The following is a 14,169-nucleotide window of genomic DNA, read 5'->3' on the forward strand; positions in this document are numbered from 1 at the left end:
TTACTTCAAGTAACATTTTTTAAAACGCTAATTTTTAGCTTTTGGATTTTTATATTTTATTTCAATTTTATCCTCGAAATATCTCATTTTTTTTGCTATATTTTTTAAATAAATCATGATTTTATTATTATTCTGTCATTTTATGTTTTTCGGTTATTTCAAGTGCTACTTTTATCGAACATTTCTACTTTAATAAGCTAATTTTTTAACTTTCATTTACCAGTTAACTTTTCAATTAATTTTGTCAAATATAGTCAAAATAAATAGAGGAATGAAAAGCATAATTAATCCACTAAATATCAATTTTAATAATAAAAATTAGGCTTAAATACTATTTTAGTCCTTCTAAAACGAATGAGTTTTAATTTTAGTCTTTTTGTAAAAAAAAAAACCCTAAACTTTTTATCCTTGAAAATTTAGTAAATTTAGGTATTGGTCCTTAATTATAAAAGATTTTTTTTTACCTTTCTTAAATATGAAATTGTAATTTTGCTCTCTATTAATGTTCATTGTAAGTAAATAAATATCATTCATTTTAAGAATTTTGAATAAAGGTTTCACTATGTACATACATTAGTAGGTGTCTCCTAGATGGTTACTAGACCTTCTATAAAAGAAAATAAGCTATTGATTAATGAGTGTCAAATGATAGTAAAAAAACAAAAAATAGTAATTTTATATTTTTAAAATGAAAAGTAAAGAAGATTTTTCCAAGGAACAAAATTTACTTACTCTCTAGGAATAAAAGTACCCAACATGTTTATGTATTGGGTTGGATTTAGGGTGTGTTTAGCAATAACAAAAAATGGTGAGAAATAAAATAGTTGAAAATAGGTAACAAAGGTTATGTTTGTTAAAATATTCCAGCTATCTTTTAAATTTTTTTATTGGTTGAAAAGTTTATTTGCTTGTTTGGTAAACAAGCTTTTTTAGTAGCTTCTACTGTTTTTTGAAACATTATTTGAAATAGCCGTTTTTTAAAATTCTAGCTTTTAGCTTTTTACATTTTCTTCCACTTATATCCTCAATATATTTATTCATTTTACTTGTTACCTTTTTAAAATAAACCATGATTTTATTTTATTTTTATCTTTTTACACTTTTCAATTATTTCAATAGCTAGTTTTACCAAACACTTCTAATTTAATAAGCTAGTCTTTTAGGTTCCAGCTATCACCTAGCTTTTTCAACTTCCAACAAACTTTCCAACTAATTTTTTCGAACATAGCCAGAGTAAGGCTATGTTCGGCAAAAATAGTTGAAAAGCTAGCTAGAAGTTGAAAAACCAGTTTATTAAATTATAAGTATTTGGTAACACTACCTATTAAAGTAGTTGAAAAGTATAAAATAATAGAAAAATAATCAAATCATGATTTATTTAAAAAGGTATCAAGGAAGATGAATAATATATTGAGGATAAAAGTGAAAGAAAATATAAAAAGATAAAAGTCAATGTTTTAAAAATGTAACGTTTCAAAAAACATTAGAATCTACTAAGAAGCTACTAAAAAAAACTATTTATCGAACCGTTAAACAAGTTTTTCAGCTAGTAAAAAAAATATAAAAGCTAACTGAAATATCTTGTCTTACATAGCCTAAAAATATTATTATGTATGAATCTATTATGCTAGATAGTACTTTTTTAAATGAGATATATTGACACCATTAAATGATATTTAACTAACTTTTTTCATAAGCATAAAAGTAATTTTTTTTCTTATATTTAAGACCAAAAAAAGTTTATAGACAAAGCGTAAGACAAGGATGTAAATTACTCCAAAAAGTTATGTTGTTGAGTTTGTACAAACAGGGTGAAATGTAATATTCAAATAAGTTTGGAGATTGGTGTCATTTAAATAAATATGAAGATATTATAATATTATTTACTCTAAATAAAAAAAGTGCATTACATGGTCTAGTTTTGTTGTTGTTCAGATCTCAATCTAATTTAAAATTGAAAGAGCGCACATTGAATAAAAAGTGGACACTGTATAATGACATTTTATTGGTTGGTTCGAGAAGAAATAGAACAAATAGTTGTGATTCGTTGATAGCATTAAATCGAACAATTCTCATTTATTTATGATAATCTCGTAGGACTAGTTTTGTTGTTGTTATCTATATCTCAATCCAATTTAAAATTGAAAAAACACACAGAATAAAAAATGGATATCATGTAGTGACATTCCATTGGTTGATTCAAAAAGACACGGATTATCAAACAAATAATTATGAGTCATTGATAACATTAAATTGAACAATTCATGTTTCTCTATGATGATCTCCTTGGATCCTTTTTGGACTAGTTTTGTTGTTGTTGTTATTCACATCTCAATCCAATTTAAAATTGAAAAAACGCACATAAAATGAAAAATGGATACCATATAATGGCATTCTATTGGTTGGTTTGGAAAGACACAGATTACCAAACAACTAATTGTGAGTCGTTGATAACATTAAATCGAACGGTTCATGTTTCTTTGTTCTTATCCAGCTGGATCCTCATAAAGGCTTCCAAAGCTTTATAATGTGGAATATTGCCAACACACCCTCCATCTACATCTTGCTATCACTCTCACATATGTGATTATTCCTACCATATGAAATCTACACTATAAAGTTCATCACCTCCTCTTGTTCTCATCAAATAGACTTATTAGACTCATCACATATCTAAGATTGACGTTGTTCACACTTTATAATTATGTTTTGTTGTGTTGGCATCTTCTCTTGGTTCTAACTTTTTTGTGCTTCTTTTGTATATGGTACGTAGATCCATGAGTCAAACATCAAAATCCTATTCACGGACCGTCGTTACAGATCTAGTCATATGGAAGTCATTGACCATGTCTTATATTTCTTCTCCCTCTCTTTTATGCTTTGCCCGATCCTTTGTCCAAACTATGGACAATAAACATCGTCAACAACCGTGATTTCCCTGATTAATTAAATAAGGTAATTGTTCTAACTTCATTATCATAAATTAACTTTTAATAGTTAGAATTAAGTATATGACTAATATACATTCTCCATAAATTTACAAATATAATTTATTTAATAATCACACTAGTTTTTTATTCACTATTAAATAAAAGATTAACGTCTTCTGCAGTTGTTAAAGCTCCTCCAATTAATAGCTCATTTTGGAGTGGCAAGCATTTGTTCAGCATGCCCTTTCCTTCAGATTTGGACTATTCTTTGCCTTTTGAGTCTCGTGGAACATCTTCAAGGAAACCCTAAACTTTTTGTATGCGGCAGCACATAAAGTTTAGTGTGAGTGACTGTCTATGACAAGTGTTTTTGTCATGGAGGTTTTCCAATGTCAACGTGGATCCGAAAACAACCATGTTGGGAACGAGGTTCAACATTGTCACGAACGCAAGTCCTCCAATTTCAACGACCTTTGTTCTCGTATCTCTCTTGTTGAACTTGTGCTGGAATTTGTTATGCGAGGTAGTACTGATATCATACACTTAATAAATCAATATTATTACTATTAATATTTTGCTTGGATGTGCACCTTTATTTATCATTCGGCGTATCCCAGAAAATATTATCATAATTTCAACACCGTCCTTGATGACTGTCATGTTATAATTAAATATGAAATTATAATCAAATTTGTTTTATTTATTAACTTTTCTCTTACAAAATTTGTTTTCATATGTAGGAGGATTATGAAGATTGGGAAGCTGCACTTGTGTGTTCACAAGTATCATCTAAGGTGCATCAAACAGTGGCTTGTGCACTAGAACCAATGCCCAGCGTGCAAAAGAGTTCAATCCATAGGTTGAGCCCAAGACATGACAAATTTAATTATTGTGATTTCCTTGATTAATTAGTGTGTTAGGCCTTGCAATCCCAAGAGACGAAATTGCATGGGAACTCTAGTTCAGAATAAAAATCTAGACTTTTCTATTACTTTCCTATATATTATCTTATTTGTAATTTCAGTCTGTAGGCCTCCATTAATTGCTTCTTGTGTTGTTAAAATATTCGATGTATGGAGATTGTATCAAAAGGTTTTAAGATCTCCAACTCAATTAATCTCTATAAATATATTCCATTGAGAGAAATGGCCTGCACATTTGTTTATTTCATTTCAGTTCAATATTCCTATACATGTTTTATTCCACTGAGAGAAGTAGGCTGCACGATGAAATTCTTAAATGTTTTCCCCTCTTGTCCTGCTCCTCCTGAAGCCATCGATGGTATAGTACTTGAATGACGATTTCATTATTCTACATATAATTCAATCCCAATATCCATCAATCTATCTTATACACAATGGGGAGACACATTACACAAATTATGTAAGATATGGACATACCATTATAAAAAATCACGATGAGACTAAGATTTTATTTAATAACTTATGTTGATGTGAGAAGTATACAATTATAACTTTATAGAAATACACCATTACGAACTTATTAATACGACTTACTCCGTGAAACACAAATCAACATTAATACGACTATTATGCATTTTGATTTTTTCAAATGCTTGTTAATACATTATATTCAAGCATATTGTAATTATTGTCCCATCGCCCAATCAAAATTCACAACTGTGCATCCTTGGGAAACACGAATTGCTCTGTTTTCTGCAGATAAAAAAAAAAAAAAATCCAAATCATATATGGGTGTGGCTCAAGCTTGAATCCCAATTTTTCTGATTAGATATAGCGTCTATTTGCTTTGACGTCGTACTGATGCCGATCATGTCTACATAGAAGCATTCTATTGTAGGTTCTGCATCATTTGGGTGGTTTGACATGGTTCCTAAATGTCATTTCAGACTAGCTGAGAAATGTTGGCACAAATATTTGCTATTACTAAAAAAATATTACATGCTCCAAAATCACGTGGTCTCGACTATTCTCCATGTGACATAATTTCATTTTTTAAAATTTACAATGTCACTTAAAGATAATTTCTCCTCATTAGTGAAGCCTTCTTGTCTCAAAAGGACAAGTCCTCAAACTCAAAAGTACCACTAAAAGTTTGTAGAGGAATATGCACAGTGCCATGGGCAGTGGCATAGGCTATAGCCAATTTAGAACTAGTTAGTAGTTCATAATTGTTATCAGTAGTTACTAGTTAGTTTCTCTATAGATTATATTTTATACAGCTTGATTGTGGTAAAATCCTATCTTCAACCAGTCCTTGGGACAATATATTTCTCATATATGGGACTTGTTAATAAAATCAAAACTCGAAGGACATAAAAAATATATGGGAGAAGAAAAGACTTGGAAGTTTCTCATTATAATTTATTTCTCTCTTTTGTGCAACAACTTGAAAGTTAAAAAACTGCGAGACCAGATAGCAAATGATGCATACGATTAAAAGCTAAGGAAATCTGAAACTAGTTAGAGAAAAACCTATATCATGCAATTAACTCTTCCACTCAACTGCGGTCATTTACAACTTGATTCCCTACAAACATACCATCTCTTCTTTTAGGAAAACCTGGAGGGTCCATGGTGGAGGCCCTAAATTTGAGCTCGGAGGCTGCACGAAAATCTGGATCAACTGAAGCTGGCCTAGCATTGTGATCAGCAGAAGCACCACCAACACCAAGCCTATAGGAAGTTGCAGCCCCGCCACCGGGATACCTTGAAGGAGAGCCATACCTTCTCGGTGGAGCTCTGAGATTTCCACCTCTAAGATCCATAACCTCGGAACTTCTCGAAGAAGAGTCTGCAAAAGATCTGTCCCCAGAGGCAGATGCCAACGGCGCACTGGTGGTAGCTGACGTGGAACTAAATGGATCATCTGGTCCCCATGATGTAAGTGCTTCCTTCTTCTTGGCGAAAAAGTGCCAAGCCCCAAATAGGAAAAGTATGAAGAACAACACAGGACTAGTCCATAGCATGGTATTGAATTCCCCTTTGAAGATAGGTAGATTAGAATGATACATTCCCACATACCCACCTCCAAGACCAACAATAACAAGCTTTTCACGGTCACTAGCTATCAAGGGTGTCACTCTTGTTTCTCCATCCAAACTTGGGGTTGGATTATTATTCAAGAATGATGATCTAAGCTCATCAATACTTGAGGAGAAAACAGGTCGAGGCACACCAACTCTCACGTAATGCGGAGATGAAACATTGTACACAAAAACCTTCTCCGGGTTAGCAATCAGCAAATACCCCTTAATTGCCTGCAGAGCAACAAGAGGCTCGTCTACATCAAACTTTTTCTTGTATCTAACCCTGCATTTGAAGTTCATCACATCTCCAAGCAACAAGACATAAATCAGATCCCCATCCGAGGTAAAACCATATGCCTTGGAACGCTCCATGGCGTCGAAAACATAAGTTCGAGCAATAGAGTGGTTCAACCCTTCACATTCAGATTCCCTGATTTTCATGCCCCTTAAATCCAATGAACCTGCCCCAGTTTCCGTCAAGAACATAAGCCGTTGCTTCAAAAAAACTAGCGGCCTACTAGAGGGCGAGGCAGAACCGTGTAACGAACCATTCTCCTTAAAAACCTTGATCTTCCCACTTGTATCAGCTGACAGAATGTACTTCATCCTCCCTACATAATGAACTTCCAAGAGACTCACCGGCAACCCATCTTCATGGTTTTCAGGAGACAGAAACTTACCAACATTCTCCATGAAAACAGAACTATAATCCTCTCCACTAGACCCTCCCTCCCAAACTCTATGTATCAAGATTTCCCCATTTCGATGACCAGTTACCACAAAACTCTCATTCTTATAAACCGAAGTATACGAAACCATTGCTGTAATTGAAGACTCCAATGAGGTATCAAACTCAACCAACACATCCCCATTCCTCGTGAACACATACACTCTTCCCCTCTCATCACTAACTGCCACATACTTACTCAGCCCCTCATGATCCCTAAAAGGCAAAACATTTATACAAGTGACCTCGGAATCCAACTTCACAGCAGATGCAAACTGGAACCTCTCTGACCAAAAAGGTGTGTACTTTGTCACAGACGTTCCCCTAGCTCTCTCCCCATCTCGGATTTTCCCCTCAAATTCACCATCTTCAACTCCTTTACTACTTGATCTTGCATCATCCTCATCATCGTCATCACCACCACCCTTTCTGTGAGTAAACCTACCCTTTTCTTTTGGAGGGTCAGGTAGCTTTGATTCTAATCTTGAAACTAAATCACTAAGATTTCTCACTAACTCCTCAAGCCTATCCAACAAAACTTGCTGATTCAAATTATTAGCTATTTGGGGTTGTTCAGGAACATGTTCCTGGCATGAATCGTGGTCCAGCTTGGATTGTACTATAGAACATGATTCGGGGTCTAAGGGGGCACTGGAAACATGAAGAGAAGAGAAAAGGAAGAGCAAAGAGAAGATAAAAAACTTGCCTTTTTGCCACGACGCCATTGAATTTGAGGAAGAAAATTGGAGGGTGTCTCGGGAGTTGATGGATCTGGCAATAGAAAATTTAGCAGAAATCCATGTAAGATTTAGGGACAGGGTATTGACTTGGGTTGAATTAGGGCAAGCAAGTGGGTTAAGTAACAGAACCGGACACAAAACCAGGTTGGTTGAGATCGCTTCAGTTGTAGTGTAAGTGTAACTAAGGATATATGATCTGGTCAGATCGCTTTGCTTGGACTAAGTGAGGTTCTACACACTTATGCTCCTGGGAAAATTTATAATCCCACATTTTTTCGGAGGTTAAGAATTTATAATTTTTTAATATAAATATCTTTATAGTCATGATTTGTACTTTTTAATATAAATATAAAAATATTACCCCACTTTCTTATAAACAGGCCTTACTTTTTCCATTTTTTTTCTTTTTTTAATCCTCCTATTTATAAATAGAAATGAAATCTAACTAATTTGAATTTTGATGAGAAGATTAATAAAGTATTATCAAAAAAAAATTATTCATATAAATATATGTTGTGTCCATAAAAAAAAGTATACATTGCAAATAATTTTAAAATTTTAATGTGTAAACTTTTAATGATTATTTCTACGGTGTGAACTATCTCGTGGCTGATTTATGAATAAATTACTTCTGTATATATTTAGATATAATGATATTTTAATCAATGGTTGAAATATTTAATTTGTTACTTGTTAGAGTGAATAGGTTTAACTGTAAATAAATAGTTTTAAATTTTAAAAATTAGTTCTTATATTTTACTTTTGTTTTTACAATCATAAATCTTCACAACCTGTTGACCCTCGAAGTCCAAATTGTCATTACTTTTAGACATACACTTTGCTTACCAAGACACTGGGTAACTGATTGATTTCACTCAAATTCTTTCCACATGATGATTTTCAAAATAATAACTTTAAAACTAAACTCTTAGCATTACAAAGATAGTTCACTTAAGATTGTAATTCATTTACCTAGGGTGGCAATCAATTTCTCTTGCAATCAGACTCAGTTAATTATAATTATAACATGTTTAATTTTGATTCAATCGTAGCACCCTACTACTAGTAGCTTTGAAAAAATGACATGACACGACAAGATTTCATGGCATCTTGAGGACGAAAAAATTTGGATGTTTAGTCTGAGTGTGATTTTTTTTGTTCTAGTTAAGAAGATTATGGATGTATTTCAATTCATTAAGTGATGCGTAGTTATCTTTAATTCAAGAAAATTTTACACACCAAGATAATCGAATACGAGTTTTCTTGTTAAATAAATTGTTAAATAAATTGTTTTTGATAACGAGATTTTATACCATTGCCTGAACTCTTGAGTTTATTCAAAGTGTGATTAAGTTTACCTTAATAATTTTACCTTTTTATTGGAAAAAAAAATTCTTACTAATTGCTTCATAAAGTGATAGGCTCAAAGAGACTCTATTCTACGAATACTAAGAAAATTTACCATTAAAACTATAGAGAAAAACTAATAAAATAAATTTGATATTTCTTCGTTGATACCTCAGTAGAGTACAAACCTTAGGTTAAATAATAACCCTAAAAGATGACAAATATGCATGTGTCATCATCTAGTATTTTAGAAAACTAAAATAAATAATAATAATAATAATAATAATAATAATAATAATAATAATAATATGAAAAATATAATATCTAAAATTATCTATTCTATAAAAATCATCTATTTGGGCCTCTTAGGTCCATCCTATCATAAAGCTATATCTATCTATGGTTTGAATTCAAGAATCATGTTCACAAGCCAATTATGATTTTACCAAACATGCTATCAGCAATAAAACTGCCAAGCATGTTATGATTGTTACCATCAGTGAGACAACTCTGCGGTTTGGGAGTGCACAAACTATATCTCAACTTGCTATTAAACTTATTTATTTTGTTTCAAGAAAAGCTTTTTATCAAATGGCAAGATATAATTTGAATATGCAAAATATGTTATGATTTTAACCTCAAACCTACAATGAAATAATACAGCTCCAGATAGAACAAGATATCCTTCAAACCATTCTGGTAAGCATTGAAAAAGCAAAGAAGAAACAAAAATCCTATATAAAATAACTTTTATGTGAATGAAGGAGCCCATTTTACAGACAAACAATTACAGCTTTTTGTAATGTGAGGTGAATTTCTGAATAGTTCAAAAATCAAAATGGGAGGTTGTTGGGGGACAATTCATGCCAGAGTTGCTTATACAACGTGATCAAGGTCATGTCTGTATAAGTATAAACTTCATAAACATTTACAAAAAAAAAATGTTAAATTTTATCCATGAGATCAATTGATAAAAAAGATTCAATAAAAATTAAGGGCATACATTGATTTTATCTTACAATAACAATAACTCCATTTACTTTTATCTCTTAATTTCTTTCCAAATACTTAAGCAGAACCAAATCACTTTCAAGTATATAACATAATATTCAAAGGCAAAATATGCCCAATGATATAAAAACTTAACACAGTAAACCTATCAAGCAATTAAAGCACCAAAGTGGGAGTAAAACTACATCTTAAAGTTCCATGTAGTCTCAGCAGTAAGTGTGGGAGTTTTCAATTTCTCAACCAATTTAACGGATGCTGCAATCTGGAAGATAAAGCATCAAGTTAGACACCAGAGAATTTGTTTGAGAAACAAAAAAGATTCATACCACTCTCAAACAACATAAAAATCACATCTACAAAATTGTTTAACAAAATAAAATACAAGTTATCAAATTATAAAATTGTGGTTGTTACTTTTTGCACTTCCCAAGTTGTTTTCTGTCCTCTTTCTGAAATTTTTTTAACCTTTCGGATTCATCATTTTGAAAGAAAGAAAAAAGTATATTTCGAAATGTAATTTTATATTTCAAATTGGAAATTCTGAAAGACAAAAAAGAAGTGTATGAAACAACTAGAAAGTGCATTCTAAAATTGTCCTACATTTCTCAATTGTTTCCTACACTCTTTTTGGAATTTATTTTTTTCTTCAACGTGTGATCACCGTTGCAAAGTCCCACGTATTCTTAGCCATGTCATAGGTAGGTTCAAATGTTGTCAACTCCTCATGAACATAAGTGTACTTCAACTTGCAGATTTTTGAGTCAAACGCGTAATTAACCGAAACCTTGTTCGCAGGATCCAACTCAAAGGTTCCCTCCAAAAGGGTTGTATTGTTGCCCCTGCTGTGTTCGTAACTAAACTTCAATGGCTTCTCCCCGATCACAACCGTGTTCATAAACTTAAACCGTAAGTTCTACACGTAACAAACCCAAACTATTCCATAACAATGTTTAATTTGTTTAGATAAAAAAAAAATTGTTAACTACCATAAATTTTACAAATTTTCATTCTTTAGACGAATGTGAGATTAATTTTGGGTTCCAGACTTAAATAATTTTTTTTTCTATTAGTAACTATATGATAACATAAATTGAGTTCTGTTAAACTAAAATCAATTTATGTATATACTTTTATAAAAATTCTCTTATTTATCTTTTGTAAAAGTTAAGTATTTCTAGAAATTAATTGATTTTAATTTCTCCAACAATTAACCTCCAGGTATCCCAAATGAGAATTAAGGTTTAATTTCTATATGTTATAGGCAATAAAACTGCCAAACATGTTATCAGTGATACAACTCACTCCGCAGTTTTGGGTGCATAAATATAGCTCAACATGCTATTAAATTTATTTATTTTGTTCCAAGAAAAGCCTTTTTCAAATGCTAACATACAATTTGAATATGCAAAATAAAGTGATCCATACAAGTTGTACACTTCAAACTTACAATGAAACAATACAGCTCCAGATAGAACAAGATATCCTTCAAATTTCAAATCATTCTTGTGTGCATGGAAAAAGATCGAACAGAAAAGCTATATAGAATAACTTATGAGAATAATTGAGCACATTTTATAGGTAAGCAATTACAGGTTTTTGTAATGTTAAGTAAACTGTGAAATAGTTTAAAAATCAAATGGGAAGTTGTTGGTGGACAATTAATGCCAGAGTTGCTCATAACATGATCAAAACACTTCCAAGAATATAATATTCAAAGGCAAAAATATGCCCAATGGTGACCCAAAAAGCCTTGAAAACTTGACAGTAAACCTAGCAAGCAATTGAAACAATATATTGGAACCAATCTACATCTCAAAATTCCATGTGGTCTCAGCAACAAGTTTGGGAGCTTTCAACTCCTCGGCCAAGTTAACAGATGCTACGATCTGGAAGACAAAGCTTAAAGTTAGACCATCTGTGAGAACCAAAAAGATGATAAAATATATTTTGAGGAGGGGGAGTCAACCCAATTAACCAAATTTCATGCAGAAAAAAATTATAACAGAATCCTCAAAAGTGAAACCTCCATGGATTAAGTTACTAAAAGAAAAACAGACAAGGCATCTATAAGTCAAAATGAACAGTTCTAACTTCTAACATTTATCCTAGTCTGTAAAATATATTTTGAAGATAGAGAGAAAGACCACATCACTGACAAGTAACTCATTGTATGCCCCACGTATGTAACTGATTAAGGTTAACAAATGTAAGGAATGATGATCCAAGGGAAAAATCAAGACTACAAATAAAGATAGATATCAGTAGCCATTGCAACTCTAACAAATTCCTACCCATTTAGGATTCTAGACATATCATATGAGCTTACATAAATAATCCAATACAGCCTTTACTTTGACTATTAGCACCAAAAGAGGTGAAATCATTTTCTAAATTCCCCCTTGTCCCATCTTCCGGAAGCAATTGGCACCTCCTCCCACATAACCAACTTCACAACCTACTGGCTTCATCCGGAAGCAATTGGCACCTCCTCCCACATAACCAACTTCACAACCTACTGGCTTCATATTTTCAAACAGAACTCCCTTCCCACGATGAATGACTACATCCTCACTCCAACAGCCTTTATTCATAAACTGACTCATCAGTCATCGCAGAACCCTTCCCTTGGTAAATGAACCCTTGAAGTTTCTACTATTGAAAATCAACCGTGAATGAACCCTCTAGCAAAATATAAAGCAACCAATTTTCTAACTCTAAGCATATAGCAAGATTGGTTCCACCAGTGTCCAAAATTCCAAGCCTTTGTGGGAAGAGATTAAATGTACCCAACACACTAACAACCAAAATTCATCATCCAAAATCAACTCAAGCCAAACACAAAAACATGAAGAAGAAAAAAAATAACAATCTTACATTTTGGATTTAGGACTAACTCAATCTCAAAAGTTAGCTCGCAAAGTGAACGAGTTATCCCCACTTCTACACATTATTTCATCCATATCACTAGTTAACGGAGATCACCAACACACCTCTCATAATTTGCAGGACTAGACATCTGCAGGTGATCTAATAACAGTTGGATAACAGGTGGCCTGATTGTCTTGCGAACAACCATTAAGGTAAACTCTGATAGCATGTTAGAATTTGGAATTGGACCAAACTCTACTCCAAAAGTCATCTCATGAAAAGTTCCCCTGCTTATATATACACTATTTTGACTATACCACAAATCAACATATACATAAACTCTACCAAACAAGTTAAACTTAAACATCAAAATTCTCATAACAAAAACAAAAGACAATCAGCTACAACTAGCATCCAAACATTGACATTCATTTGTAAACTCATTTCACCTTGAAGCCAGCAGTGTGTTTGGGATTCCTCGACCACTCAACTCCCAGAACCCTGCTGGATGTCTGGTAGGAGGCCCTCAACGTGTCGTCGCCGCCGTAGACCCTCCGCGAGACGGCGAAGTCCCACGTGTTCTTGGCCACGTCATAGGCGGGTTCAAACGTGTTCTTGGCCACGTCATAAGTTGGTTTTCAACTTTTTTAAAAAAAATAAATAAATATATTCAGTTGGTCAATATAGCTATTGTGAAGAAAATAAGACACAGTCAATCACAATTTATTATATATGTAAGAAAAATAATTTATAACAATTTGCTTTATAAAAATAACTTTTTTTAAGAAATTTACTAATTAATTTTAAAATATAAAAATTCCAATATATAAACATTCTAAATATGAATGAGATCAATAAAAATATTTTTTCATTGATGGCTTAACCATAGCAAGAGCGCAATCAGAAATTTTCTATCATAACCTATTTTGGGTAGGAACTTTGTTTCCTCGGGCTGCCAAGCGTTAGTTTTGTGGTTCTTTTCCTTGTTATCGAAAAAAAAAGAATTAAAAAAAATATTGACAAAGGTGAACGGGTTTAAATATGTAATATGTAGTTTAACCTTAATTTATAATGAAAATTATGTGCCATGATTGGGGCATATCTTAAATTCTTAATTTAATAATAATTAAAAATGGACAATTAATTGAATTAAATGCATCAATGAAATTATACTTAAATTTTATCACAAAAAATAAAATATAATGAAATTTTTAATATCAATAAAAAATTATTAAATTGATTCGTAGAAATAATCATAAAAACGAATAACTTATTAAAATAAATGCATTAGATATTATCATTAAGCAATGGTTAAGAAAATATTATTTAAAATGGACGACTAAAAGATTAACCATAATTTTTTGGAATCTTAAATCTTAAATGATAGACATCCAAAAGTAAATTAATTCGTTTGAATTAATTATATACAGTAATCTTTATTTCCATTAATTTGCTCATGAATGGTATATATTTCCTTAATATTTTTTAAAGGATACTATTTGAAATAATTTGATCATAAATGATTAACAATTAATC

General features: G+C 31.9%; 3 protein-coding genes and 1 long non-coding RNA gene across 4 annotated transcripts; 1 reads left to right on the plus strand and 3 right to left on the minus strand.

The window, feature by feature from the left end:
• The first annotated feature begins 2,584 nt into the window (after positions 1 to 2,584).
• Positions 2,585 to 4,791, plus strand: LOC102666089 (uncharacterized). Its single transcript, XR_419260.3, has 3 exons — positions 2,585 to 2,955; positions 3,113 to 3,453; positions 3,671 to 4,791. It is a non-coding gene; the product is annotated as an uncharacterized lncRNA (long non-coding RNA).
• Positions 4,792 to 5,251: 460 nt separating this feature from the next.
• On the minus strand, positions 5,252 to 7,679 carry LOC100810495 (uncharacterized membrane protein At1g75140). Its single transcript, XM_006601250.4, has one exon. It carries the CDS (start codon positions 7,390 to 7,392, stop codon positions 5,413 to 5,415), a length of 1,980 nt encoding a protein of 659 aa, XP_006601313.1. The 5' UTR covers positions 7,393 to 7,679; the 3' UTR covers positions 5,252 to 5,412.
• A 2,267-nt stretch (positions 7,680 to 9,946) lies between these two features.
• On the minus strand, positions 9,947 to 10,660 carry LOC100811031 (outer envelope pore protein 24A, chloroplastic-like). Its single transcript, XM_006601639.1, has 2 exons — positions 10,427 to 10,660; positions 9,947 to 10,027 (listed from the first exon to the last, which is right to left on the minus strand). Exons 1-2 carry the CDS (start codon positions 10,658 to 10,660, stop codon positions 9,947 to 9,949), a joined length of 315 nt encoding a protein of 104 aa, XP_006601702.1.
• A 752-nt stretch (positions 10,661 to 11,412) lies between these two features.
• LOC100812098 (outer envelope pore protein 24B, chloroplastic-like) lies at positions 11,413 to 13,271 on the minus strand (the record flags this gene model as incomplete). The annotated part of the gene is made up of 2 exons (XM_003549381.3): positions 11,413 to 11,651; positions 13,083 to 13,271. Coding segments are annotated over 2 exons (270 nt in total), but the record flags the coding sequence as incomplete, so codon positions are not given.
• Between the last annotated feature and the right edge of the window lie 898 nt (positions 13,272 to 14,169).

Source organism: Glycine max, chromosome 17 (assembly GCF_000004515.6).
Source record: "Glycine max cultivar Williams 82 chromosome 17, Glycine_max_v4.0, whole genome shotgun sequence".
NCBI classification, from domain to species: Eukaryota; Viridiplantae; Streptophyta; class Magnoliopsida; order Fabales; family Fabaceae; genus Glycine; species Glycine max.

What these genes read in the sequence shown, in the direction of transcription:
- LOC100810495 (XM_006601250.4), bottom strand. Translation starts at nt 7,392, where the DNA reads ATGGCGTCGTGGCAAAAAGGCAAGTTTTTTATCTTCTCTTTGCTCTTC.
- LOC100811031 (XM_006601639.1), bottom strand. Translation starts at nt 10,660, where the DNA reads ATGAACACGGTTGTGATCGGGGAGAAGCCATTGAAGTTTAGTTACGAA. An exon ending in ATACGTGGGACTTTGCAACG is followed by an intron (nt 10,028 to 10,426) that starts GTGATCACACGT and finishes TTTATCTTCCAG; the next exon opens with ATTGCAGCATCCGTTAAATT.